General features: G+C 46.0%; 1 protein-coding gene across 2 annotated transcripts in view; it reads left to right on the top strand.

The window, feature by feature from the left end:
• pdia5 (protein disulfide isomerase family A, member 5) overlaps window positions 1–26,592 on the top strand; it is a 146,459-nt gene extending 119,867 nt beyond the window's left edge. For both annotated transcript variants that reach the window (XM_085986830.1, XM_085986831.1), the window contains exons 15-17: window positions 1,671–1,741; window positions 18,347–18,481; window positions 25,509–26,592. In XM_085986830.1, coding sequence (XP_085842956.1) covers window positions 1,671–1,741; window positions 18,347–18,481; window positions 25,509–25,589 — 287 coding nt within the window. In that variant the 3' untranslated portion in view covers window positions 25,590–26,592. The remainder of the gene's footprint in view (window positions 1–1,670; window positions 1,742–18,346; window positions 18,482–25,508) is intronic.
• The last annotated feature ends 553 nt before the right edge of the window (window positions 26,593–27,145 follow it).

Genomic DNA, 27,145 nt, shown 5'->3' with positions numbered 1-27,145 from the left:
ATACAGGATGGGAAGGGACCATTTTGGTCCTTCTGGCTGGCCTCGGCCATCAAAGAAAGAATATTCTGCTCATGACAGATATCCGACAAAAAACCTTTTATATAAAAAAAAATCCATCAGTATAAAAATGCTTAAAATGAACCATTATTATTGTAGAAATTCAAAGTTTCCCAATGGAGTATGTCCCTGGAACACCCTAGAGTCACACCACCAATCTGGTGCCTTCCAGCATTTTGATTTCCCTTCAGACTTTCATGTACTTATGTTTCTTTTTGCTCTAATGTGAGTGAAGGGACTTTTATTTTTAAGTTTCCAGTTACAAAATCCAATGCGACTATTTGTGTGCTTTTTCTGAAGCTGTTGGTCAGATTTTGCTGGTTTTCCAGGTTGGCATATATTGATTTTTGTATGGCCTCTTTCGTACCAAGTACATTTTCATTATTTCCTCCTACCCCACCTGTTTCCCCTCAAACCCAAATCCCATACCTTACCGTTGCTCCTGGGCATCAAGCTGAAGCCCTGTCACTTTGAATGTCCCAATCAATCATAATCATCTACCTTTTGTTACTGGCTATAGCGAGGGAAAGGGCTGGAAGAGATCGAGGAGTGGCCGTGGACTCGGTTCTGACCCCTGTCCCACTGTGGAAGAGCAGCAATTAACAAACGCTGAGCTAAAGTGCCGTATTGTACCGTACGTGCCTGAAGCCATCCGGGTCAGGCTGTAGCTTGGCTACTGCATTCATTTGTGGTCACTGAAGCGCATGGGGAAACATTCAAGCCCAAGAAGTGGTGCCATGAAGGACCATGACCCTGATCCCAAGTGTCAAGAGGACCCAGACGAGGAAAGGTTAGAAAAACGCTGTACTGTTCAGCCTTGAGAGGAGATGAGATACTTAGTGAAACAGAAAAGTTAATCCTGAGTACTATTTCAAGTAAACCATGCCTTGCAGGACATGGGCACAAACTGGTAAAGGGGCAAGTTCAGGACTGCTGTCAGGAAGCGCTTCTTCACACACGGAGTGAGCAATACCTGGAATGGACTTTCAGGTAGGGCAGTGGAGGCACAAACTCGAGAATCTTCAAGAGGCGGAGATTGTAATTTCCTATGGAAGGATAACCCAGATGGTTCGTACGGCCTCCTCATATTCTCTGATTCTCTCTCTCTCTGATTCTCATCTATATTTTGGGTCTTTGTGACCCACCAATCAGAGGTGACAGCAAAACCACAATCCACACACACATGTTGCCGATATTTGTTTGTTGACTGATCAGAAGAAGCCTTATCTGGACTATGAAGACCTTGTGTACAAGTGGGATGAATGCCACGTCCGATTAATTCTGCTAATACCACACACAAAGCTGAAGACTGGAGCCGATCTATTCCAGCCGTGTCACATGGGAATTATTTCTGCGCATAAAATGTTATAGTAAGTAGTTCCCCATAGCACTTGAAGGGATCTGATCACAATGGCTTTGGAAAGACAAACGTGGCATTATACTCACCCCTTTGTTATACCACTAGCTTGGATAGACGTAATGAAAGCCACTTTCCACCCCCCCCCCCCCCCCCTCTCTTTCTTTTAACGGCCTAATCCGATCTTCCAGATCAAGCTTTCACTTGTGACCAGGGTGATTTATGAACTGCTCTTTCATTGTTTTTTTTGTTCTAGGGTGCCCTCACTGTAAGAATACTGTCCCACATTTCGCAGCAGCCGCCGACCATTTTAAAGAAGAACGAAAGGTAATTTTATGGTTTAAGGGACTCTTCCTGTCTCTTCAACTTGGTGTAAAACAATTCAGCTTGTCATTCGCATGAAATTGTATAAGCTTGGGCACCCCCCGCCCCCACTCCCATGGCTAGCTGGCTAAATGCCCCAAGCGTGGAACTCCGCGCAAACCAACGTCAAACCTGGGGCCTTGAGTAGAATGGGCCGATACTCTCTGGAGTTAACAGGAATGAGAGGTGATCTCATTGAAACATATAAGATTCTTAAAGGGCTTGACAGGGCAGATGCTGAGAGGTTGTTTCCCCCTGGCTGGAGAGTCTAGAACCAGGGGTCACAGTCTCAGGATAAGGGGCCGGCCATTTAGGACTGAGATAAGGAGGAATTTCTTCACTGAGGGTGGTGAATGTTTGGAATTCTCTGCCCCAAAGGGCTGTGGATGCTCAGTGGTTGAGTATATTCAAGGCGGAGATCGATAGATTTTCGGACTCCAGGGGAATCAAGGGATATGGGGATCGGGCGGGAAAATGGAGTTGAGGTCGATGATCAGCCATGATCTTATTGAATGGTGGAGCAGGCTCGAAGGGCCGTGTGGCCGACTCCTGCTCCTATTTCTTATGTTATGTTCCTGGACTGTGTGGCTGATTTCAGCTGAGGTGGGTGGCAGTGAGGGCACTGCAACTGGTCTCTGCGCCCATTGATGTGCAAGAGGGGAAAATCAGACAGGGTTGCTGCTCCCAATCATTACCCGTGCTGGAAAGCACACAGCAGGTGAGGCCAGGACAGTGAAACCTCGTCACTTGTGATTTACTGGACAGAAACCTGGCATTGCAGGGGTTTGGGGAAAGAGCGGGGGGAGTCGGACTAACTGGATTGCTCTTCGAAAGAGCCGGCGCAGACTCGACGGGCTGAGTGGCCTCCTGTGCTGTGCTATTCTATAATTGTGGGGGATTGGATAACGGGGATTCTCTCTAGGCCACTGGAATTACATACAATTTATAGCACAGAAACAGACAATGCTGGTGTTTATGCTCCACACAAGCCTCCTCCCCACCCTACTTCATCTCACCCCATCAGATAGGATGAGACAAACCTCACCCTGCTGGAACAGTGGCCAGAGGGACAGGTCTTTGTTTGTAAATCACTGTGTAGTAATTCACATTACTACAGTGCTTGTTGCAGTTCGTAGACATTTTGATGACGCTGCCAACCTGAAGGGAATTAACTTCTCGGCGAGCTTGTGAGCGCTTGTGCCTGTGTCTGCCAGCAAGCCGAACAACAGAAATTACAGACTACCTCAGAGAGTACAGAAGCTACTCCTATCCCAGCTGGCTCGGAAGCGATGCGTTCCTTTCCCTCCCATTTTATTTCCTTTTCCTCAGCGGCTCGCCTTCGCGCAGCTTTCCTCCAGCTGGGTGATTGGAATGTTCCTCTGTTTCTCCTGGTCTCATCTCTGGTTCTTTTATTACAACAAAGAAATGGGCTGGAGCTCCAACAATGGGAGCCAGTACCCACGGCAGCCCACAAAGTGAGCTCCCGATCCCGATCATGCCAGCCCAGGGAGAGCTCCGAGTCCGACTTCTCCAGCTGCCCGCAGGCAGGAAGGAAATCTCAAACAATCTTGTCACTATGACCAACTCTCGCCTGCCTCTTTGTGCCCTCATAGACCCACCACTCAGTGGTGCAATTTCGGAGGGCATCCCGCAGTGAGACTACCGTACCCGACTCTCTCCTGATTTCTCTCTGCTTTTTCTGTGTCCTACTGCCCTCCCACCCCCTCCACCTGTGGCCCCTCCACTGTATGAAATGGGAAAGGAATCTAATCGAGTGCAGTACCGATGAAGTGCTACATTGTTTTTGGTGCCATTAGGTGTCGGCGGTTGCTCTGGGTAGCACTCTCGCCTCGCGGTCATGGGTTCAAGTCCCACTCCAGGGACTTGAGCACGGGATCGTTAGCGATTTAGACTTGGGAATCAAAAACACATTTTCTAAATTTGCGGATGACACCAAATTGGGGGGGGGGTAGATACTCAATACTGAGGAGGACTGCAACAAGTTACAGGGGAACATTAATAAACTTGCAGATTGGACATATAATTGGCAAATGAATTTCAACACAGATAAATGTGAGGTATTACATTTTGGTAGGAAGTATAGGGAGGCCACTTATCACTTGGCGGGAGCGAGTCTAGGTGGGGTAGAGGAACAAAGGGATCTCGGAGTACAAATACACAAATCACTAAAAGTTGCGACGCAGGTTAGCAAGGCCATAAAAAAAGCAAACCAAGCACTAGGGTTTATTTCTAGAGGGATAGAGTTGAAAAGTAGGTAAGTTATGCTAAACCTGTATTGAATCTTGGTTAGACCACACTTAGAGTACTGTGTACAGTTCTGGTCGCCATATTATAAAAAGGATATAGAGGCACTGGAGAGGGTACAGAGAAGATTTACATGGATGATACCAGAAATGCAAGGGTATACATATCGGGAAAGGATGAACAGGCTGGGTCTCTTTTCTCTTGAAAAAAATAAGGCTGAGGGGTGACCTAATAGAGTTCTATAAAATTATGAAAGGCTTTGATAGAGTGGATAGAGAGAGAATGTTTCCACTTGTGGGGAAGAGCAAAACTAGAGGCCATGAACATAAGATAGTCACCAAGAAATCCAATAGGGAATTCAGAAGAAACTTCTTTACCCGGAGAGTGGTGAGAATGTGGAACTCGCTACCACAGGGAGTGGTTGAAGCGAATAGTACAGATCCATTTAAGTGGAGGCTAGACAAGCATGAGGGAAAAGGGATTAGAGGGTTATGCTGATAGATTTCGATGAGGAAAGACGGGAGGAGGCTCATGTGGAGCATGAACACTGGTTGGGCCGAATGGTCTGTTTCTGTGCTGTGTATCCTGTGTAATCTAGGCCGACACTCCAGTGCAGTACTGAGGGAGCGCTGCCCTGTCAGAGGTGCCGTCTTTTGGATGAGACGTTAAACTGAGTTAAGCGCAATTAGTTCGATGCGTCCCCTGGGATCACGTGGCCCATGGAGAGCCAATGGTAGCAGGGAATGCTTCATTCATAAGACCTGTCAAACCTATAAATACTATAAGCCCCAAAACATCACTAAATCTTCAAATAATTTTTTTTTAAATCACATTTTTAAAATAAACTATAAATTACACAAAATAACTTTTAAATAATTTAAATTTTTGAAAAAATTAATTACATTTTCTAACGGGGCTAAAAATAAAGTTACCTTTCTTTAAAGTATTTAAAAAATAATAAACCTGTGGAAAAAATGTTTTAACTTTAATTAATTCACCACTTACCTTGTTAAAAGCAGGCCTTGCAACTGCTTTTTAAAAGTGTAACTTCTGGAGACTTACCCTCCCGGGAAAACCTGCAAAAATAATGTAAGTTCGATGCGCACGCGCTGCCTCTCCGGCGCACGCGTTCGACCTGTGAACCCCTTCTTTCAGGGGAACGGAAGTTCCGGTTTCCCGCGCATGCGCAGTGCATGCACGAAACCAGCACTTCCATTGGGCTTACGGGTGAGTACACAGCGCGTACTCACCCGTGGAGACCCGAATTTCTGGGCCATTATCTGGTTATTATTACATTGTTGTTTGTGGGAGCCTGCTGTGTGCAAATTATCTGCCGCGTTTCCGACATTACAACAGTGACTACACTTCAAGAATACTTCATTGGCTGTAAAGCGCTTTGGGATGTCCTGAGGTCGTGAAAGGTGCTGTAGAAATGAACGTCTTTCTTTCTTTATCTTTATTTTTCTTTTTACCTTTCATTTCTTTTCTTTTTGTCTTTCTTTCTCAAAATAAATACTGACACGGGCAGCCGTGCAGCCCAGCTTAACTCATCCTTTCAAAGTGACTTCAGTTCCCCTTCCCTCCCAAACATGGCATTTATTCAAAATGATTCTTTACATCATTTAGTGTTTTTATCTCCCCTCTGACTGCCTCTGACTGTTAAACTCTTCCAGTATTATAATATTCTGCATCTTGCATGTTTGCACGTGCTCTTGTATTCACCCCAGTAAACCTTTTTACCTAGAGTTTGTTTTTGCTGCTTATATTACTTCTGATTATTTTGTCAACTCGTTTCGTCTGATGTTTGTCGATTCTGGTCTTGTATCTGTCCTGCAGCATGTTCAACATTATGTCCTTTAAGGTCTCACTTTTCCCTCTTGTCGAAGTATTGTTGAAAAACATCCTCCAACCAGTTTGCTTAAGCCTGTTCCTTTATATCTTCGAAGTTAGCTCTTTTAAAAAAATTAAGTACCTGGCTGTTGGTCCTCAGTAGCTCTCAATCCCAGATCATGTTGAACTTAAGTCATTCTGTTGTCGCTATCCCCCAGGAGCGACACGACTTCCATTCCCTGTATTTTATCCGGTTTGCTTCACATTACCAAGTCAAGATGTGGACCGTCTCTCGTGGCTTCACTGATGCGTTCGTTTGGTCACGTATTCCGTTTGTTCGAATTGCAAACCACTTTACCATTACCACTCTATAGTTGGTTGATTGAATTCCCTTCTATTAAAATAACCTTCCCTTCAGCTGCAATGTTGAAGAGAGGTCCGACCCACTTGTTCAGGTGGATGTTAAATGTATATACATATATAAGCGTCTTATTCCTTCTAAGATTCCTGCTTTGCTTGTCTTTTCTGGCGGGGGAGGGAGGGGAGACTGGTGACCTGCTCTGTGTTGCTTTTGAGGTGGCCGCTATGAAGCGACTCCCTATCCATTTCACTTCCCTCCATGTTGCAAACCCTTGATAGGTACAGTCGAGGTACATTCCCACGAGGGGGAAAGGTAAGGCAACAAAAGCCAGAGCTCCCTGGATGACGAAAGAGATAGAGAGTAAGATGAAGCAGAAAAAGATCGCGTAAGACAGATGTCAGGTTGAGAATACAAGTGAGAATCAGGCTGAATATAGAAAGCTCAGAGGGGAAGTGAAAAAGGAAATAAGAGGGGCAAAGAGAGTGTATGGGAATAGATTGGCAGCTAACAAAAGGGAATTAAAAAGTCTTCTATGGGCATATAAATAGTAAGAGGGGTGAGGCCGATTAGGGACCAAAAAGGAGACCTATGCATAGAGGCAGAGGGCATGGCTGAGGTACTAAATGAGTACTTTGCATCTGTCTTCACCAAGGAAGAAGATGCTGCCAAAGTCATAGTAAAAGAGGAAGTAGTTGAGATACTGAATGAGATAAAAATTGATAAAGACGAGATACTAGAAAGGCTGTCTGTACTTAAAGCTGATAAGTTACCAGGTCCGGATGGGATGTATCCTAGGATGCTGAGGGAGGTTAAAGAGGAAATCGCGGAGGTACTAGCCATAATCTTCCAATCCTCCTTAGATACGGGGGTGGTGCCAGAGGACTGGAAAATTGTATGTTACACCCTTGTTTAAAAAAGTGTGTAAGGATAAACCCAGCAACTACAGGCCAGTCAGTTTGACCTCGGTAGTGGGGAAGCTTTTAGAAATGATAATCAGGGACAAAGTTAAGTCACTTGGACAAGTGTGGATTCATTAAGGAAAGCCAGCACGGATTTGTTAAAGGCAAATCGTTTTTAACTAATTTGATTGAGTTTTTTGATGAGGTAGCAGAAGGTTGATGAGGGAAATGAGGTTGGCGTGGTGTACATGGACTTCCAAAAGGAGTTTGATAAAGTGCCACATAATAGGCTTGCCAGCAAAGTTGAAGCCCATGAAATAAAAGGGACAGTGGCAGCATGGATAGGAAATTGGCTAAGTGATAGGAAACAGAGAGTAGCGGTGAATGGTTGTTTTTCGGACTGGAGGAAGGTATACAGTGGTGTTCCCCAGGGGTCGGTACTAGGACCACTGCTTTTCTTGATATATATTAATGACTTGGGAGTACGGGGCACAATTTCAAAATTTGCATGTACACAAAACTTGGAAGTATAGTGAACAGTGAGGAGGATAGTGTTAGACTTCAAGAGACATAGACAGGCTGGTGAAATGGGCGGACACGTGGCAGATGCAATTTAATTTAGAAAATGCGAACTGATACATTTTGGTAGGAAGAATGAGGAGAGGCAATATAAACTAAAAGGTACAATCCTAAAGGGGGTGTATGAACAGAGAGACCTGTGGGTATGTGTGCACAAATCGTTGAAGGTGGCAGGGCAGGTTGAGAAAGTGGTTAAAAAAGCATATGGGATCCTGGGCTTCATAAATAGAGGTATAGAGTACAAAAGTAAGGAAATTATGATGAATCTTTATAAAACACTGGTTTGGCCCCAACTGGAGTATTGTGTCCAATTCTAGACGCCGCACTTTAGGAAGGATGTGAAAGCCTTGGAGAGGGTGCAGAAAAGATTTACGAGAATGATTCCAGGAATTAGAGACTTCAGTTACGTGGATAGACTGGAGAAGCTGGGGTTGTTCTCCTTGGAGCAGGGAAGATTGAGAGGAGATTTGATAGAGGTGTTCAAAATCATGAGGGATCTAGACAGAGTAGATAGAGAGAAACTGTTCCCATTGGCGGAAGGGTCGAGAACCGGAGGACACAGATTTAAGGTAATTGGCAGAAGAACCAAAGGCGACAGGAGGAAAAACCTTTTTACGCAGCGAATGGTTAGGATCGGGAATGCACTGCCTGAAAGGGTGGTGGAGGCAGACTCAGTCGTGGCTTTCAAAAGGGAGTTGGATAAGTACCTGAAGGACAAAAATTTGCAGGGCTACGGGGAAAGAGCGGGGGAGTGGGACTAGCTGAAGCGCTCTTGCAGAGAGCCGGCACAGGCTCGGTGGCGCGAATGGCGGCCTCCTGTGCTGTAACCATTCTATGATTCAACACTGAGCTGGTGAGCTATATCACTGTATGTTGGAGAAAATGATGCCATTTTGCAATCCCACATGAACCAACAACAGAGCGCAAAACATAGGAACAGGAGTCGGCCATTCAGCCCCTCAAGCCTGTTCCGCATTCAGTTAGATCATGGCTGGTCTGTCTCTTAACTCCATTTACCCACCTTGATTCCGTAACCCTTTTATCTAACAAAAATCTATCAATCTCCGTTTTGAAATTTTTAGTTGACCCACAGTCTCAACCACTTTTTTTGGGGGGGTGAGAGTTCCAGATTTCCACTACCCTTTGTGTGCAGAAGTGCTTCCTGACATCACCCCTGAATGGTCTAGCTCTAATGTTAAGGTTGTGCCCCCATGTTCTGGACTCCCCTCACCAGAGGAAATAGTTTCTCTCTATTGATTCCATCAATTCCTTTAATCATCTTAAACACCTCAATTAGATCGTCCCTCAGTTAGATCACCCCTCAATCTTCTATACTCCAGGGAATACAAGCAGAGTCTCTACAACCTGTCCTAATTTAACCCTTTTTGCCAATGCGCTAAAATCACCTCCCTCAGTGAGTTCCAGAATTTCCATTTTTAAATGGCTAAATCCAGAATTACCTAAATAGAAAATGATGAGATGTGGTATTGACCTATGTTTCTGCACAACCTTGCTTTGCAGAGTACATATTGATCAGCTCGTGTTAATGGAACAAAACAATGCTTTTTTCTAATGCTGTTCGTGCACATCTAGTAAACCGTGCCAACAATCGATGCATTTTCTGCTGCTTTGTTCACTTTCCCTCTTTTTCCAAATGACTGTCGATAACAATTCCATTAGGCCCATTTCTCTTTGCCAATAAACCAGTTACGTGAATAGGGTCTTGCGCTAATAAAGGATCCGGGTCGTTTCAGGCTGGCTAGAATGCTCTGTCAGGGGTCCCCCTTGATCTAACCAAGGCAGTGAGTAGCTGAACAGAAGCAATTAGGAATGTCCCACTTCCTGACCTGTGCTGAATTAGCTGCTCTCAAACAGGACGCAGTAAGGGTAACAGTGTCCTCCGTGCTCACAGTGTCAGCTGTGGCTCAGTGGGCAGCACCCTCGCCTCTTGAGTCAGAAGGTTGTTGGTTCAAGTCTCACTCCAGGGACTTGAGCACAAAAGCTAGGCTGACACTCCCAGTGCAGTGCTGAGGGAGTGCTGCACTGTTGGAGGTGCCGTCTTTCGGATGAGACGTTAAACCGAGGCATTGTCTGCTCTCTTGAGTGGACATAAAAGATCCATTGGCACTATTTTGAAGAGGAGCAGGGAAGTTCTCCCCGGTGTCCTGGCTAATATTTATCCCTCAATCAACATCACTTTTCTGGTTAATATCCTATTGCTGTTTGTGGGAGCTTGCTGTGACAAACATCAGACTGACGTGTTTCCTACATTACAACAGTGACTACACTTCAAAATGTATTCCATAGGCTGTAAAACGCTTTGGGACGTCCTGAGGTTGAGAAAGGTGTTAAATAAGTGCAAGTTCTGTCTTTTTATATTCAACTCCAAACTAACATTATGCACCCTGGAATTCTCCTGCCCCACCTTCAATAGCCTCGTTCATCATGCTTTCACTCACCTCCCCTAATTCGGCCTCCTCCCCCCACCCCCCACCCCCACAGCTCCTACTCCATGTGCAATTTCCCACCCTGTGAAACAGGCTAGGATGTTTTGCTAACTTAAAGGCGTTACCTAAGCGCATGTGGATGGGCTCGTGAGGGGGAAAACTGGCCAGGGTTCCCGCTCCAGCTCGTTATTCAGTGGCTCCGACTGGAACCTGAGAGTGCGCGGGCATCTGGTATGGACCGGATCAGGTCAGCCACAAAGTCCCTGTGATTAAAAACGTAAGAACATAAGAAACAGGAGCCAGGAGTAGGCCATTTGGCCCCTCGAGCCTGCTCCGCCATTCAATAAGATTGTGGCTGATCTGATCTTGGCCTCAACTCCAGTTTCCTGCCCACTCCCCATAACCCTTGACTCCCCTGTAGTTCAAATGTCTGTCAATCTCCACCTTGAATATATTCAATGACTCCGCCTCCACAGCTCTCTGGGGGAGAGAATTCCAAAGATTCACGACCCTCTGAGAGAAGAAATTCCTCCTCATCGCCGTCTTAAATGTGTGCCCCCTAGTTCTGAAACTATGCCCCCCGAGTTCTAGATTCCCCCACGAGGGGAAACATCCTCTCAGCATCTACCCTGTCAATCCCCCTCAGAATCTTGTATGTTTCAATAAGATCCCCTCTCATTCTTCTAAACTCCAATGAGTATAGGCCCAACCTGCTCAACCTTTCTTCATAAGACAACCTCTTCATCTCCAGAATCAACCTAGTGAATCGTCTCTGAACTGCCTCCAATGCAAGTATATCCTTCCTTAAATAAGGAGACCAAAACTGTACGCAGTACTCCAGGTGTGGTCTCACCAACGCCCTGTACAGTTGTAGCAGGACTTCCCTACTTTTATCCTCCTTGCAATAAAGGCCAACATTCCATTTGCCTTCCTAATTACTTGCTGTACCTGCACGCTAACTTTTTGTGTTTCATGTACAAGGTTTCCCCAGATCCCTCTGTACTGCAGCATTTTGTAATCTGCATTTAAATAATAATTAGCTTTTTTATTTTCCTACAAAGTGGGTGACCTCACATTTTCCAACATTATACTCCATCTGCCAAATGTTTTGCCCACTCACTGAACCTATCTATATTCCTTTGCAGACTCTGTGTCCTCCTCACAACTTGCTTTCCCACCTATCTTTGTATCATTAGCAAATTTGGCTACAGTACACTCGGTCCCTTCATCCAAATCATTGATACAGATTGTAAATAGTTGAGGCCCCAGCACCGATCCCTGTGGTACCCCAAAGGGCTCGATTCACAGGTGGAGAATGCCCACTTGGCTGAGGTAACAGATGGCACCTTTCATCTGTGGAGTTGTGACCAGAGGCTGCGCGACGCTCTGCAGCGTCCGCGCAGCCGGCTTTTAAATAGTGAAAAACCACGCGTGCGCAGTATTTTGAATGGGCCACACAGTCCCTTAAAGGGGCTGCACACCCAAAAATAAATTAAAGGGCGCATTGGTTGTTACCTCCCCCAGCAACAAGCCAACGCTTTCGGGAGGGATGGGGAGAGAAAAATTGGCGGTAAAAAGGAAGATTAAACAGCAAAAACTTGTTTGCCTCATTTAAGTTGGTGAATTCAGTCTGGCTCAATCCCTCTATCGAAGTTTATTTTGCTGCTCTGCACTTCCACTGTTACCTAAGACAAGTGAATCACTCCAGTCTACTAATCCTTTTTTGAAGCTGCAGTACATTGAAGCTTAACATTCGTGACACGTGCAGGGCTGAATCACATGGCAGTTCCTACAGGAATTTTTTTTTCAAATACACCACGGTATCAAAATTCCATGCGGAAATGTCAGGTGGGCACTTAACAATTTACTGTGCGATCAAATGTCACGTCGTGTGGATTTAAGATAGTGACGGCATAGAGTAATTACAAGGTTTATTGGAAATTGCACAGTTGGCAGGTCAAAGGGGGAATTTCCCCTCGTCCACTGTCTGTCTCGTGCATGTGCTCTTTATCAGCATTGCGTTCTCTTGCTCGTACATGCTACTGTTTTGTTGCACAATATTAACAACTTGCATTCCGTACCCTTGCTCTTTCTCTCACGCACGCAGTGAGTTTCCCCACTGCTTTATTGGCCTCATAACCATATGTCACATGGGGGAAGGGAAACAACATGTTTATATATTTTTTAAAAAAGGAAAGCAGCAGTTAATTTCAGCGTTTGTTTTTTTTAAACGTGTGTGATCACTTTCCTGTGTGTGAGAAATGAAAGCCATACACTATCTCTAGAAAAGAGAAGGCTAAGGGTCAATGTTCCCTCTCATTTTGGGGGGGGGGGGGGGGGGGGCTACGTAGCCCCCTTCAACGGGCTCCGTGACCCATTCAGTTTTTCTCACGTGTGCGGTTTTTACCATTGTAAAGCCGGGTGAGCGGCATACACCCAGCTTAACAGGAATGTTGGCCGAGGGGTGACCTAATAGAGGCCTTTAATATTATGAAGGGGTTTGATGGGGTAAAGATGTTTCCACTTGTTGGGGTATCCAAAACTAGAGGTGATACACGTTAGTCACTAATAAATCCAATAAGCAATTCGGGTGAAATTTCTTTACCCAGAGAGTGGATAGAATGCAAAACTCGCTAGCACATGGAGTGGTTGAGACGAGTAGCATTGATGCATTTAAGGGGAATCTAGATAAGTACATGAGGGGAAAAGGAATAGAAGGACATGCTGATGGGGTGAGATGAAGTAGGATGGGAGGAGGCTCGAGGGGAGCATAAACACCGGCATTGACCAGTTGGGCCGAATGGCCTGTTTCTGTGCTGTAAATTCTATGTTAAAGAGAAAATATAGATTTCAGTTCGGTGCAAATCTATCCAGTTGAGCAGCTGAGCAGGAAAGTTGCAGGTTCGGTGTTTGGTTCGTGCTGAGGGCACTGATCACAGCTTGGATGGTGGTAATGGCCTCTTCCATTGGGCTGGGGAGGTGGTGGGAGAATCAGTCAAAGATCCCGCTCCTGGTGGTTATCCATTCACCACTTGGATATTCGGTGAAGACAGGATCAGCGTTGACACCGCTGCCCTCCCCGTGGTCCAATAGTCTGCCATTGTTCATACTCCCGCACAACAGCATCTGGCAGCTTTGGATCCAGCTGAGAGTTGGTTCCTTTGGGGAGGGAGAACATTGGTGAGGGAGGGAAAAAATTCAATGTCGTTTTAAAGTATGTTAAGAATCTACTTCTGAGATGGCTGTTTTTCTTTCTCTTTACTCCTGATCCTTGCCCTTTTTCTCCCGTCTTCTGGAAATGATTCATGCACAGGTACAGTACCACTCAGCCCTTCGGTAACTTACACTAAGGTCATGTGTGACCTTGGTCATAGAATAGAATCATAAAATGGTTACAGCACAGAAGGCGGCCATTCGGCCCGTTGAGCCATTTCACTAGCCTGTCTGTCTTCCTGAAGTCTGTCACTATTCTCCTCACTGTTCACTATATTTCCAAGTTTTGTGTCATCTGCAAATTTTGAAATTGTGCCGTGTACACCCAAGTCCAAGTCATTGATATATATCAAGAAAAGCAGTGGTCCTAGTACTGACCCCTGGGGAACACCACTGTGTATCTTCCTCCAGTCCGAAAAACAACCGTTCACCACTACTCTCTTGTTTACGGTCACTTAGCCAATTCCGTATCCATGCTGCCACTGTCTCTTTTATTTCATGGGCTTCAACTTTGCTGGCAAGCCTATTATGTGGCACTTTATCAGATACCTTTTGGAAGTCCATGTATACCACATGAACCGCATTGCCCTCATGAACCCGCTCTGTTACCTCATCAAAAAAACTCAATCAAGTTAGTTAAACACGATTTGCCTTTAACAAGTCCGTGCTGGCTTTCCTTAATTAATCCACACTTGTCCAAGTGACTGTTAATTTTGTCCCTAATTATTGTTTCTAAAAGCTTCCCCACTACTGAGGTTAAACTGACTGGCCTGTAGTTGCTGGGTTTATCCTTGCACCCTTTTTTTGAACAAGGATGTAACATTTGCAATTCTCCAGTCCTCTGGCACCAGTCCTGTATCTAAGGAGGATTGGAAGATTATGGCCAGTACCTCTGCGATTTCCACCTTAACTTCCCTCAGCCTTCTCTGAGCTATATTTCCATGATGGCCATCAGCAGACGACACAAAGCTGGGTGGGAGGGTATGCTGTGAGGAGGATGTCGTGAAACTCCAGTACGATTTGGACAGGTTGGGTGATTGGGCAGAAACATGGCAAATGCACTATAATGTGGATAAATGTGAGGTTATCCACTTTGGTGGCAAAAACAGGAAGGCAGATTATTATTTGAATGGCAATAGATTGGGAGAAGGGGAAGTGCAGAGACCTGGGTGTTCTTGTGCACCAGTCGCTGAAGGTAAGCATGCAGGCGCAGCAGGCGGTTAAGAAGGCAAATGGTATGTTGGCCTTCGTAGCAAGAGGGTTCGAGTACAGGAACAAGGATGTCTTGCTGCAGTTGTACAGGGCCTTGGTGAGACCGCACCTTGAGTATTGTGTGCAGTTTTGGTCGCCTTATCTGAGGAAGGACGTTCTTGCCATGGAAGGAGTGCAGCGGAGATTCACCAGGCTGATACCTGGGATGGCAGGAATGACGTATGCGGAGAGATTGTGTCGATTGGGCTTATACTCACTGGAGTTTAGAAGATTGAGAGGGGATCTCATCGAAACCTATAAAATTCTGTCAGGCCTGGACAGACTAGATGCAGGAAGGATGTTTCCGATGGCCGGGGAGTCCAGAACCAGGGGTCATAGTCTAAGGATAAGGGGTAAGCCATTTAGGACTGAAATGAGGAGGAATTTCTTCACCCAGAGAGTGGTGAACCTGTGGAATTCTCTGCCACAGAGAGCGGTGGAGGCCAGTTCATTAAATATATTCAAGAAGGACTTGGATATATTTCTTAAGGCTAAAGTCATCAAGGGATATGGAGAGAAGGCAGGGACAGGGTACTGAATTTGGATGATCAGCCATAATCTCATTGAATGGTGGAGCAGGCTCGAAGGGCCGAATGGCCTACTCCTGCTCCAATCTTCTATGTTTCTATCGCACCTGCCCTACAGCACTCATCCCAGCAGGAGTCACTAGATAGTGCTCAGGAGTGGTCATTCTGGCTCGTTGCTGCTTCTTTCACCACCTCTCACTCCTCAGCCCAGGGACTCCGAACGCACTGTATTGCTCCCACCGGTATCCCTGTCAGAGATCAGCTAACTCCACATACAGCAGGGACCAAACCTGGGGCTTTCCTACTTGGCGTGGCTCCATCCCACATCAGACGGTGCAATTGCTTGCTGAGCCATGCAGGGAAATTGTTTACCGCTGTGTTTAAAGAGTGTTTGAGCTTTGGCTGCGAATGTTCATGGTTTTCAAAAGAAGCTCTTGATTTAATGCTATGTTTTCAGAATGCATAATTAAGAACATAAGAACAGGAGTAGGCCATTTAGCCCCTCGATGTGATCATGTCTGATCTGTGACCTAACTCCATTTACCCACCTTTGCCCCATATCCCTTGATACCTTTGGTTAACAAAAGTCTATCAATCTCAAATTTTCCAAATTTCTACCACCTGTTGCGTGCAGAATTGTTTCCTAACTTCACTCCTGTAAGGTCTGGCTCTAATTTTTAGGCTATGTCCCCTCGTCCTAGACTCCCCAACCAGCGGAAATAGTTTCTCTCTCTACCCTATCAGTTCCCCTTAATATCTTGAAAACGTCGATCAAATCGCCCCTTAACCTTCTAAATTCCAGGGAATACAACCCTAGTTTGTGTAATCTCTCCTCGTAATTTAACCCTTGGAGTCCGGGTATCATTCTGGTAAACCTACACTGCACTCCAAGGCCAATATATCCTTCCTAAGGTGTGGTGCCCAGAACTGCTCACAGTGCTCCAGGTGTGGTCTAACCAGGGGGCTTGTATAGCTGTAGCATAACCTCTACCTCTTTTGTATTTTAGCAAGTGAGTTCTTTCAATTAGGTATTGTTTTAAAAAGTTGAGATCGTATGTTGGCCTTCGTAGTGAGAGGGTTCGAGTACAGGAACAAGGATGTCTTGCTGCAGTTGTACAGGGTCTTAGTGAGACCACACCTTGAGTATTGTGTGTAGTTTTGGTCACCCTATTTGAGGAAGGATGTTCTTGCCATGGAGGGAGTGCAGCGAAGATTCACCAGACTGATACCTGGGATGGCAGGAATGACGTATGAGGAGAGATTGGGTTGATTGGGCTTATACTCGCTGGAGTTTAGAAGAATGAGAGGGGATCTCATTGAAACTTATAAAATTCTAACAGGACTAGACAGACTGGATGCAGGAAGGATGTTCCCGATGGCGGGGGAGTCCAGAACCAGGAGCCACAGTCTAAGGATAAGGGGTAAGCCATTTAGGACAGAGATGAGGAGGAATTTCTTCACCCAGAGAGCAGTGAACCTGTGGAATTCTCTACCACAGAAGGCAGTGGAGGCCAATTCATTAAATATATTCAAGAAGGAGTTGGATATATTTCTTAAGGCTAAAGGGATATGGGGAGAAAGCAGGGACCGGGTACTGAATTTGGATGATCAGCCATGATCTCATTGAATGGTGGAGCAGGCTCGAGGGGCTGAATGGCCTACTCCTGCTCCTATCTTCTATGTTTCTATGTTCTACTTTGTGTTTGAGAATGAAGCTTGCCATCTGGGGCGCCGAAGACTTTTTCTAGCCCTTCCCTGCGAGGAGCTACCTGAGCTAGGCACCTTCCCGTGACGGTACAGCAGGCGGGCAGTCTTACGTCACTTCTACATTGGGCGAGAGGCACCGACAGGTTGATGCATAGCTTCCCCCCCCCCCCCCCCCCCCCCACTGTTGACAGCACTTGAAGATTTAAAGGAGGCGCCCACTGGAAGTTGTGGTGTCGTGGGACCCACGCTGTTGTGGGCTTTGCGATGTGCTGTTTAAGGTACCTCCCGTCCCGGGTCACTAAATACGTGGAGCCGGTACTGTTTCATCTGCTCGCTCGCACCACAAAGCAAGACCAGGGACACGCGGTTCTAGCGTTACCGTCCATTTCAGGCTTGTGCTGTCACGACCCACCGTGTAATTGTTCCTTCCTACAAATGGGCCTAGAGTGGCACCGTGAGAGAGATCTTTAAATAGAGGCCTTTAAAATTATGAAAGGTTTTGATAGAGTAGATACAGAGAGAATGTTTCCACTTGTGGGGAAGAGCAAAACTGGAGGCCATCAATATGAGGCAGTCACCAAGAAATCCAATAGGGAATTCAGAAGAAACTTCCTTACCCAGAGAGTGGTGAGAATGTGGAACTCGTTACCACAGGGAATAGGTGAGGTGAGTAGTATAGAGGCATTTAAGGGGAGGCTCAGTAAGTACCTGAGGGAGAAGGGAACAGAGGATTATACTGATAGATGAAGAAGGATGGGAGGAGGCTCGAGAGGAGCATAAACGCCGGCTCGGATTGGTTGGGCCGAATGTTTCTGTGCTGTATATTCTATGTAAGTATCACGGGGGTGGGGTCCAGCTCACAGAGGTATTGAGTGTTGATCCACAGGAGCTTGACCAATAAGATGAAAAGACCGAAAATGCTGGAAATACTCAGCAGGTCAGGCAGCATCTGTGAAGAGAGAAAGAGAGTTAACGTTTCAGGTCGATGAGTTCTGACGAAAGGTCATCGACCTGAAACGTTAACTCTCTTTCTCTCTTCACAGATGCTGCCTGACCCGCTGAGTATTTCAAGCATTTTCTGTTTTTATTTCAGATTTCCAGCATCTGCAGTATTTTCTTTTTGTAAGATGAAAAAACCTTTAAGTCACCAGCACGTCACTTGGCATTCCAGTTTGCTATGGCACCACATTCTCACCTATCCAATCTCCTGTCAATCTTCTCTGCTCTAAGGAGAACAACCTCAGCTTCTCCAGCCTATCCATGCAACTGAAGTCCCACATTCCTGGAACCATTCTCGTAAATCTTCTCTGCACCCTTTCTAAGGCCTTCACATCCTTCCTAAAGTGCGGTGTCCAGAATTGGACACAATACTCCAATTGAGGCCGAACCAGTGTTTTCTAAAGATTCATCATAACTTCCTTGATTTCCTAGGCATGTTATCTGTTTTGTCTCATTGGTTGGTCAACTGGTTTTAATTTGATATCTTGCAGATTGCCTACGCCGCAGTCGACTGCACTAAAGGCCAGAATCACGAGTTATGCAAACAGGAAGGTGTGGAGGGCTACCCCATGATCAGCTATTACAACTATGGCAAGTTTGTGGAGCGGTACAGCGGGGAAAGAGCGGTGAGTGCAACTTGAGGATGAGTATTCATTCTTACTTGTAGGAGGAGTCTCCTGGGTGGGGGGAGTGGAGGGGGGGTTGGTCAGAGCGGCTTCAAGCTGCCCTGCCTGGTGATGGGCGCTCGGAATTAAATCAACCCTCTGTGGAAGCTTCAGCGGTTCCGATTACTGAATCAGGCAGGTCCGCCGTGTCTCGGGGCACTGTTGCTTGACCAGCTAGTCTAATGAAGCCTGGAGCGGTAAACCAGTCACCGAGGGGCTGCAGTTCTTACCCATTGGCTTCCATTGATCTAGAGCCGAATGGTGTCAGCTGTGGCTCAGTGGGTAGCGCTCTCACCCCTGAGTCAGAAGGTTGTGGGTTCAAGTCCCACTCCAGGCACTCGAGCACAAAAACCTAGGCTGACACTCCAGCGCAGTACTGAAGGAGTGCTGCACTGTTGGAGGTGCCGTCTTTCGAATGAGACGTTAAATCGAGGACCTGTCTGCCCTCTCGGGTGAATGTAAAAGATTCCATGGCACGATTCAAGTAAGAGCCGAGGAGTTATCCCCGGTGTGCTGGCCAATATTTATCCCTCAGCCAGCATCACTAAAACAGATTATCTGGTTGCTGTTTGTGGGACCTTGCTGTGCGCAAATTGGCTGCCCTGTTTCCTACATTATAACAGTGACTGCACTTCAAAAAAAGTGATTAATTGGCTGTAAAGCGCTATGGGGCGTCCTGAGGTCGTAAAAGGTGCTATAGAAATGCCAATAGATGGGTGGTCCCAGAATGACAAATGGCAGGGAACTCGCCAGTGCTGTCTACAGGTAGGTTGTATGGCTTTAACTAGTTCAGTGGACCCCCCCTCCCCATTTGTGCACACTAAAGGCAAGTTGCATTTGGTAAGCAGGTGATGGGGGAGGGGGAAAGAGAGTGAGCATCTGTAGCGGGCAAACAAATTCTACCTGTGTAGCTCTCTCAGTATCTCGGCTCGGAGATTTTAAAATTGTTGCTGGCCTTTCGTACGTGACAGCCGGTTGGCTGCTAAAAGAAAAATTCCTAATGGGGGAACAAATAATGTGGGGAAGAGCATTTTCAGTATACAGGACTTGCCTCTACCCTCAAAGAGAAATGATTATTTGAAAATTTTTAAATAATTTAAAATAAGTGTCAGCACTCTCACCTCTGCATCAGAAAGTTGGGGGTTCATAGTCCCACTCCAGAGAACTGAGCACAAAAATCTAAGCTGACACTCCAGTGCAATATTGTGGGAGTGCTGCACTGTCGGAGGTGCCGTCTTTCGGGATGAGACGTTAAACCGAGGCCCCGTCTGCCCCTCTCGGGTGGATGTAAAAGATCCCGCGGCACTATTTCGCAGGAGATCCCCGGTGTCCTGGCCAATATTTATCCCTCAATCAACATCACTAAAAAAAAAACATTGTGTGGTCATCATCACTTTGCTGTTTGTGGGTGCAAATTAGCTGCCACGTTTCCTACATTACAAGAGCACTTTGGGATGTCCGGTGGTCGTGAAAGGCTCTATATAAATGGAACATATGTCAGAGACAAATGTTTTTATAATATAAAGTAACATTTTATGTTTTTATAATAATTAAGCCATTTATATGTCGCCTTATCACGCCAGAATGTCTCAAGTGCATTACTTCTGGATGTATCACAGAATCTACAGTGCAGATAGAGGCCATTTCAGCCCATCGAGCCTGCACCGACACATATCCCACCCTATCCCTGTACCCCCACGTATTTAATCCCCTAACATTAAGGGTCAATTTATCATAGCCAAATCAACCTAACCTGCACATCTTTGGACTGTGGGAGGAAACCGGAGCACCCGGAGGAAACCCACGCAGACACAGGGAGAATGTGCAAACTCCACACAGACAGTCGCCCGAGGCCAGATTTGAACCCGGGTCCCTGGTGCTGTGAGGCAACAGTGCTAACCACTATGCCACCGTGTACAAAGAATGAATCGGTTCCGATGCTGAATGATTGAGGAAAAATGTTAAAAAATTACGTTCTCTGAATGTAACTCCCTCTCTGTGCAAAGCTGCCTCTCCCTTTCCCGTTATCCATTTTGCGCTCTCTGATCTGGAGTGCTTGGAGCTTTATGATGAGTTTTTGTGTGTGTAATTCCGTTGATGCGGCACCTTCTTCTATCAAGAGAACCGAGTGCAGGCACCGCAAATAACTCGGCAAGCTGGTCCCGTGAGTAGCTGAGCCGCACCGAGTGGGAGCATCCCAAGTTCAATTCCAGTCGACAACACCTTGCATTTATATAGCGCCTTTAACGTAGCAAAACGTCTCGAGGCGTTTCACAGGAGCGTCATCAGACAAAAATTGATACCCAGCCAAAGAAGGAGACATTAGGACAGGCTTGGCCAAAGAGAGAGGTTTTAGGGAGTGTCTTAAAGGAGGAGAGAGAGGCGGAGAGGTTTAGGGAGGGAATTCCAGAGCTTAGGGTCCAGGCAGCTGAAGACACGGCCGCCAATGGTGGAGCCATTAGAATCGGGGATTCTCAAGAGGCCAGAATTAGAGGAGCGCAGATATTTCGGGGAGGTTGTGGGGCTGGGGGAGGTTACAGTGTTGGGGATGGGTGAGGCCATGCAGGAATTTGAACACAAGGATGAGAATTTTTAATTCAAGGCCAATTTAGGTCATTGATGGGCGAACAGGACCTGATGTGAGTTAGGATACGAGCGGCAGAGTATTGGATGAGCTCCGGTTTCTGGAGGGTAGAAGATGAGAGCCACCAGGAGAGCTTTGGAATAGTTGAGTCTGGAGGTAACCAAAAGCATGGATGAAGGTTTCAGCAGCAGATGGACTGAGGCAGGGGCTGAGCTGAGCAATGTTACGGAGGTGGGAGTAGGTGGCCTTGGTGTTGGAGAGGATACAGGAGTCGGAAGCTTGGCTCAGGGTCAAATAATTCCTAGTCTGTATTGAACCTTCTAATCTCAGCTGGAGTAGTGCTATGGACACGATTGGCCGATGGGCTTAGTAAGGGGAAAATCAGCCAGGGTTCCCACTTCTGATCACCAGTCATCGACCTTTCCGGGAAGTGCATGTGCAGGAAGCTTGGCGGTAACAGGATCAGGCTTGTGTGTGATACCCACTGTCAAATCGCTGACATGCAAGTAATGGCCACTTAAGGCAAATAGAATCACAAAATGTTACAGCAGAGAACCAGGCCATTCAGCCCATCGCACCTGTGCCGTCTCTCTGAAAGAGCTCGCCACAGTCCCACGCCCCAGACCCTTTTATATTTAAAAAAAAAAGTTCAAATATATATCCCCTCTTTTAAAAGTTACTACAGTACAGATCCTGCTTTCACCATTGCTTCTGGTGGAGCACGCCATCTTCCAGCAACACAGCGTGTTTAGAAAAAAGCCTCTCCCTTTGTCCTAGAATCATAGAATAGCACAGCACAGAAGGAGGCCATTTGGCCCATCGAGTCTGTGCTGGCTCTTTCGAAGAGCAATCCAGTCAGTCCCACTCCCCCACTCTTTCCTCATATCCCTGCAATTTTTTCTCCTTCAAGTATTTATCCAATTCCCTTTTGAAAGCCGTGATTGAATCTGTATCCACCACCCTATCAGGCAGTGTATTCCAGATCCTAACCACTCGTTGTGTAAAAAGGTTTTCCCTCGTGTCGCCTCTGGTGCTTTTGCCAATCACCTTCAATCTGTGCCCTCTGGTTAGCGACCCTTCAGCCATTGGAAACAGTTTCTCTTTATTTACTCTATCTAAACCCTTCATGATTTTAAACACCTCTATCAAATCTCCTCAGCCTTCTCTGCTCCAAGGTGAACAACCCCAGCTTCTCTAGTCTATTCACATAACTGTATTTCCTCATCCCTGGAACCATTCTAGTAAATCTTTTTTTTTTTTAATGTATACAGGATACTGGGCTTCATATATCGAGGCATAGAGTATGAAGGCAAGGAAGTTATGATGAACCTTTATAAAACACTGGTTCAGCCTCAACTGGAGTATTGTGTCTAATTCTGGGCACCGCATTTAGGAAGGATGTGAAGGCCTTAGAGAGGGTGCAGAAAAGATTTACACGAATGATTCCAGGGCTGAGGGACTTCAGTTATGTGGATAGGCTAGAGAAGCTGGGGTTGTTTTCCTTAGAGCAGAGAAGGTTGAGAGGAGATTTGATAGAGGTGTTCAAAATCATGAGGGGTCCGGACAGAGTAGACAGAGAGAAACTGTTCCCATTGGAAACCAGAGGACACAGATTTAAGCTGATTGACAGAAGAACCAAAGGCGACATGAAGAAAAACATTTTTACGCAGCGAGTGGTTCGGATCGGGAATGCACTGCCTGAAAGAGTGGTAGAAGCAGATTCAATCGTGGCTTTCAAAAGGAATTGGATCAGTACCTGAAGGAAAATAAATTGCGGGGGGAGTGGGACAAGCTGAAGTGCTCTTCCAGAGAGCTGGCACGGCCGAATGGCCTCCTTCTGTGCTGTAACCATTCTCTGATTCTTCTGCACCCTCTCCAAAGCCTTCACATCCTTCGTAAAGTGTGGTGCCCAGGTCGGACTAGCGTTTATATAGCTTCAGCTTAACTTCCTTGCTTTTGTACTCTATGCCTCTATTTATAAAGCCCAGGATCCCGTATATATTTGGTGATATTAAATTTATGCCCTCTAGTTACTGGCCAATGGAAATAGATTATCCCTCATCAAAATCCTTCATAATTGTGAACATCTCTATCAAATATCCTCTAAACCTTTCTCTGCTTTTCTAAAAACAGCCCCAGTTTTGTTAGTAACTCCTCATAACGAAATCCTCTAATTCCTGATATACCAGTGTCTCTCCTGTACCCTCCCGATACCTTTGACAGAAGCAGCGAGCAGGTGGCACCACTGGAAGCTATAAGAACATAAGAAATAGGAGCAGGAGTAGGCCAATCGGCCCCTCGAGCCTGCTCCACCATTCAATAAGATCATGGCTGATCTGATCCTAACCGCCAATCTACTATCACAGAACCATCTCCTGAATCTAACAGAATTAGACACACGAAATAGGAGCAGGATCAGGCTACACAGCCCCTGGGCCTGCTCCACTACCCACAGGGCCATGACCGATCCGAACCTAGACTCATGTCCAAATTCCTGCCCGCTCCCCGTAACCTTTAATTCCCTTTACTTCTAGGAAACTGTCTATTTCTGTTTTAAATTTATGTAATGATGTAGCTTCTACAGCTTTTTGGGGCAGCATATTCCATGGACCTACCACCCTCTGAGTGAAGTAGTTCCTCCTCATCTCAGTTTTGAAAGAGCAGCCCCTTATTCTAAGACTATGCCCCCTAGTTCTAGTTTCACCCATCATCGGGAACATCTTCCCCGCATCCACCCGATCCAACCCCTTCACAATCTTATATGTTTCAATAAGATCGCCTCTCATTCTTCTGAACTCCAATGAGTAGAGTCCCAATCTACTCAACCTCTCCTCATATGTCCATCCCCTCATCCCCGGGATTAACCGAGTGAACCTTCTTTGTACTGACTCGAGAGCAAGTATGTCCTTTCTTAAGTATGGACACCAAAACTGTATGCAGTATTCCAGGTGCGGTCTCACCAATACCTTGTGCAACTGAAGCAATACCTCCCTATTTTTATATTCTATCCCCCTAGCAATGAAAGCCAACATTCCATTGGCCTTCTTAATCACTTGCTGCACCTGCATACTAACCTTTTGAGTTTCGTGCACCAGGACCCCCAGATCCCTTTGTAGTTCAGTACTTTCCAGTTTCTTCCAGCACAGAGTCAGTGGAGAGCAGAGGAGGTGAGAAAGGGAATTCGGAACAAACCCTTGCGTCGAATCATTGAACAGGAAGGCGATGACGTGCTGACATGATTATTGTAAAAGAATGTTTTGAAGAAAGCGTTTAACAACTGGGATCATGGATTTTTCAATTACTTTTAAAGAAAGCGAAGGACTGGGTGATACAATGGGTTAGACACGCTAGACACCAGTCCAGACTAGTCTGCTGGCTGCAAGATTCCCATGCGCAATAAGTTTGGACCGTCTCCATCCAGTCCCTCGCAGGCATGGAACCACAGTATAACATTGCGTCTAATTTGGCATCAATTAATACTCACTCAGCCAGCTTGCTTAGAGGAGTCATAGAATGACTAGCATGAGATATGGACCAAGGTACTGGCGCAGTCTCCCGAGTTTGCCTCTGAGACGCATTGTTGAGGCAGACTAGACGGAGCTTTACTCTGCAGCTAACCATGCCGTACCAGGCCTGAGTACTTTGATGCTGGCACAGGATGCGTGAAATGGAGAGTGATCCGTTCCCCCACTACTAACATCCTTGGCCTCGACGAGCACATTGTTCACAAAAAGGAAAGGAAGGCGTGCTTTAGAATAGGTGAGCTTAACATTTCACCCCTGCGATCTGGGTAGGAATCTAGTTGGCTCATAAGGATGGAAGCAGTCTCTTGGCTGACCTCTAGGAGCCCAATGGAATGGGTTTGAGCCTTTCCAACATGCTAGGAGATGCAACTCTACAAAAAGAAAAAGAAAGACTTGCATTTATATCGCGCCTTTCACGACCTCCAGACGTCCCAAAGTGCTTTACAGCCAATGAAGTATTTTTGAAGTGTAGTCACTGTTGTAATGTAGGAAACACGGCAACCAGTTTGTGCACAGCAAGCTCCCACAAACAACAATGTGATAATGACCAGATTATCTGTTTTTTGTGATGTTGAGTGAGGGTTAAATATTGACACCGGGGATAACTCCCCTGCTCCTCTTCGAAATAGTGTCATGGGATCTTTTACGTCCACCTGAGAGGGCAGACGGGGCCTCGGTTTAAAGCCCCATCTGAGAGACGGCACCTCCGACAGTGCAGCACCCCCTCAGCACTGCACTGGGAGCGTCAGCCTGGATTCTTCTCGTGCACAAAAGCAACCCGCAACTCGTTTGGATGCGAGGTTTTCACCACCAGAGGAAAAACTTACTGGGTTAAAAAACTTTAATTGGTTCCTCTGTGTATTCTTCTTTGTTGTCTTAGGAAGCTGCTTTCATTAATTACATCAGAGGAATGAGGGGGCAAGACCCTGAGAAGATTGCGAAGAGGAAGGAGGAGTTGTAACCTTGCATACCTCGAGCTTGCCACTGCACTGTGAAAGAGCCCTATTTTCATCACTACTGTACTGAAGCTTCACACTTTCCAAGGACAGAGGGTTTTTTTTAAATTAAAGAGTAACCAATTTATAAAAAATTTTGTAATGAAATGGACCACTTGCGGTTCTTTTTTAAAAGGACCGCGCGCTATTATGAGGAAAACACAGCTAGAATTTGAATGCCACCTTCCCCAACTGTTGTGTTCAAGTTACTATGCTTTGTAACTAGTGATTGACTGGTACAAATGTGTCCCGGTGCCAAGATTGTCAGTGCGAGACCTTTGCCCCTGCTGATTTGCAATATTCTCGTTTTAGATTACTTTTTAAAGAGGGAAATAAAAGGGTTGTTCAATAAATGCAGGATAAAGCCATTCCTTCCAACAGTTTTTGGAAAATGAAGCACAAATATGTGCCGAACCGAACACTGAGCAAGGCTGAAACATCCGCCTTATTAACCACGCAAGAATGGGCCGTCCTCGTCCTGGAGCTGTCCCAACAAAGTAGCATCGGAACTGGACTGCATCAGTCGATCTCTAGCTCGTGTTCTATGCAAATGTTTTGTAGTTGCGGGTTTTCTACATCAAGGTCCATAAATTGGGGCGAGATTGTCTAATGCTGCCAGGTTTTTTTTTTCTTTTTTGGGGGGTGGGTGGTGGAGGGGTGGGGTTAAGATTTGGGAGGGGTAGGAAGCGGTTAGAAGTTTTAATCAAATTGCTCAGGGAATGGTGCAAGGAAGTTCCAAAAGGCAACAAGTCAAATGTGATTATGTTTGAATCCCACTGACTATTTAGGGTGCTGGGGATTACTTGCAACTAAATTAGGCTAGTAGAAAATCGGACAAAATGGAAAGGGTTATCGGTACAATATCGGCCTTTGGGTATTGGTCCAGTAATGACTGATTATTTTTGAAATTGCATGTTGAATATGGAAAATTGAACTTATCAAAGGAATCTAATAAAAAATGTTCTTGTGTTTCACTTGTACTGGTTTTTGTATGTTCCACTGCTGTCCAAGGTTTCATGGATGTATGTGGGGTGGGATTATTGTCCCTTGTATATAAAGATATAAGGGGCTCACGTTTATTGTGTGTTTCATTCCTCACCAGGATAAATGGATTAAACTACCAGGGACATCGGCGGGGTTCCTGTCCCTTTTTAAAGTTTCTAACTTTGCCATCTCCGCCTCTTCCTGCGTACTGTTGGGACCACCCACGCCTAGGTCAAGACAATTCCTGTTGCCTTCTGCTTTGGTCCTGGAAAATGTTAATTTTGTCCAGCATTTCATTGGCATAGAATCACACAGCAGAGAAGGAGGCCATTCGGCCCATCATGCCTGTGCCGGCTCTTTGTGAGCGCTGGTCAATTAATTCCACGCCCCTGCTCTTTCATAGAAACATAGAAGATAGGAGCAGGAGTAGGCCCTTCGGCCCCTCGAGCCTGCTCCGCCATTTAATGAGATCATGGCTAATCATCCAAACTCAGTACCCTGTCCCTGCTTTCTCCCCATCTCCTTTGATCCCTTTAGC

Source organism: Somniosus microcephalus, chromosome 4 (assembly GCF_052327205.1).
Source record: "Somniosus microcephalus isolate GS21.2 chromosome 4, FLI_Smic_1.0, whole genome shotgun sequence".
Taxonomy (NCBI): Eukaryota; Metazoa; Chordata; class Chondrichthyes; order Squaliformes; family Somniosidae; genus Somniosus; species Somniosus microcephalus.
Note: the sequence above shows the minus strand (reverse complement) of the source record. Positions and strands in the feature narration are given on the sequence as shown.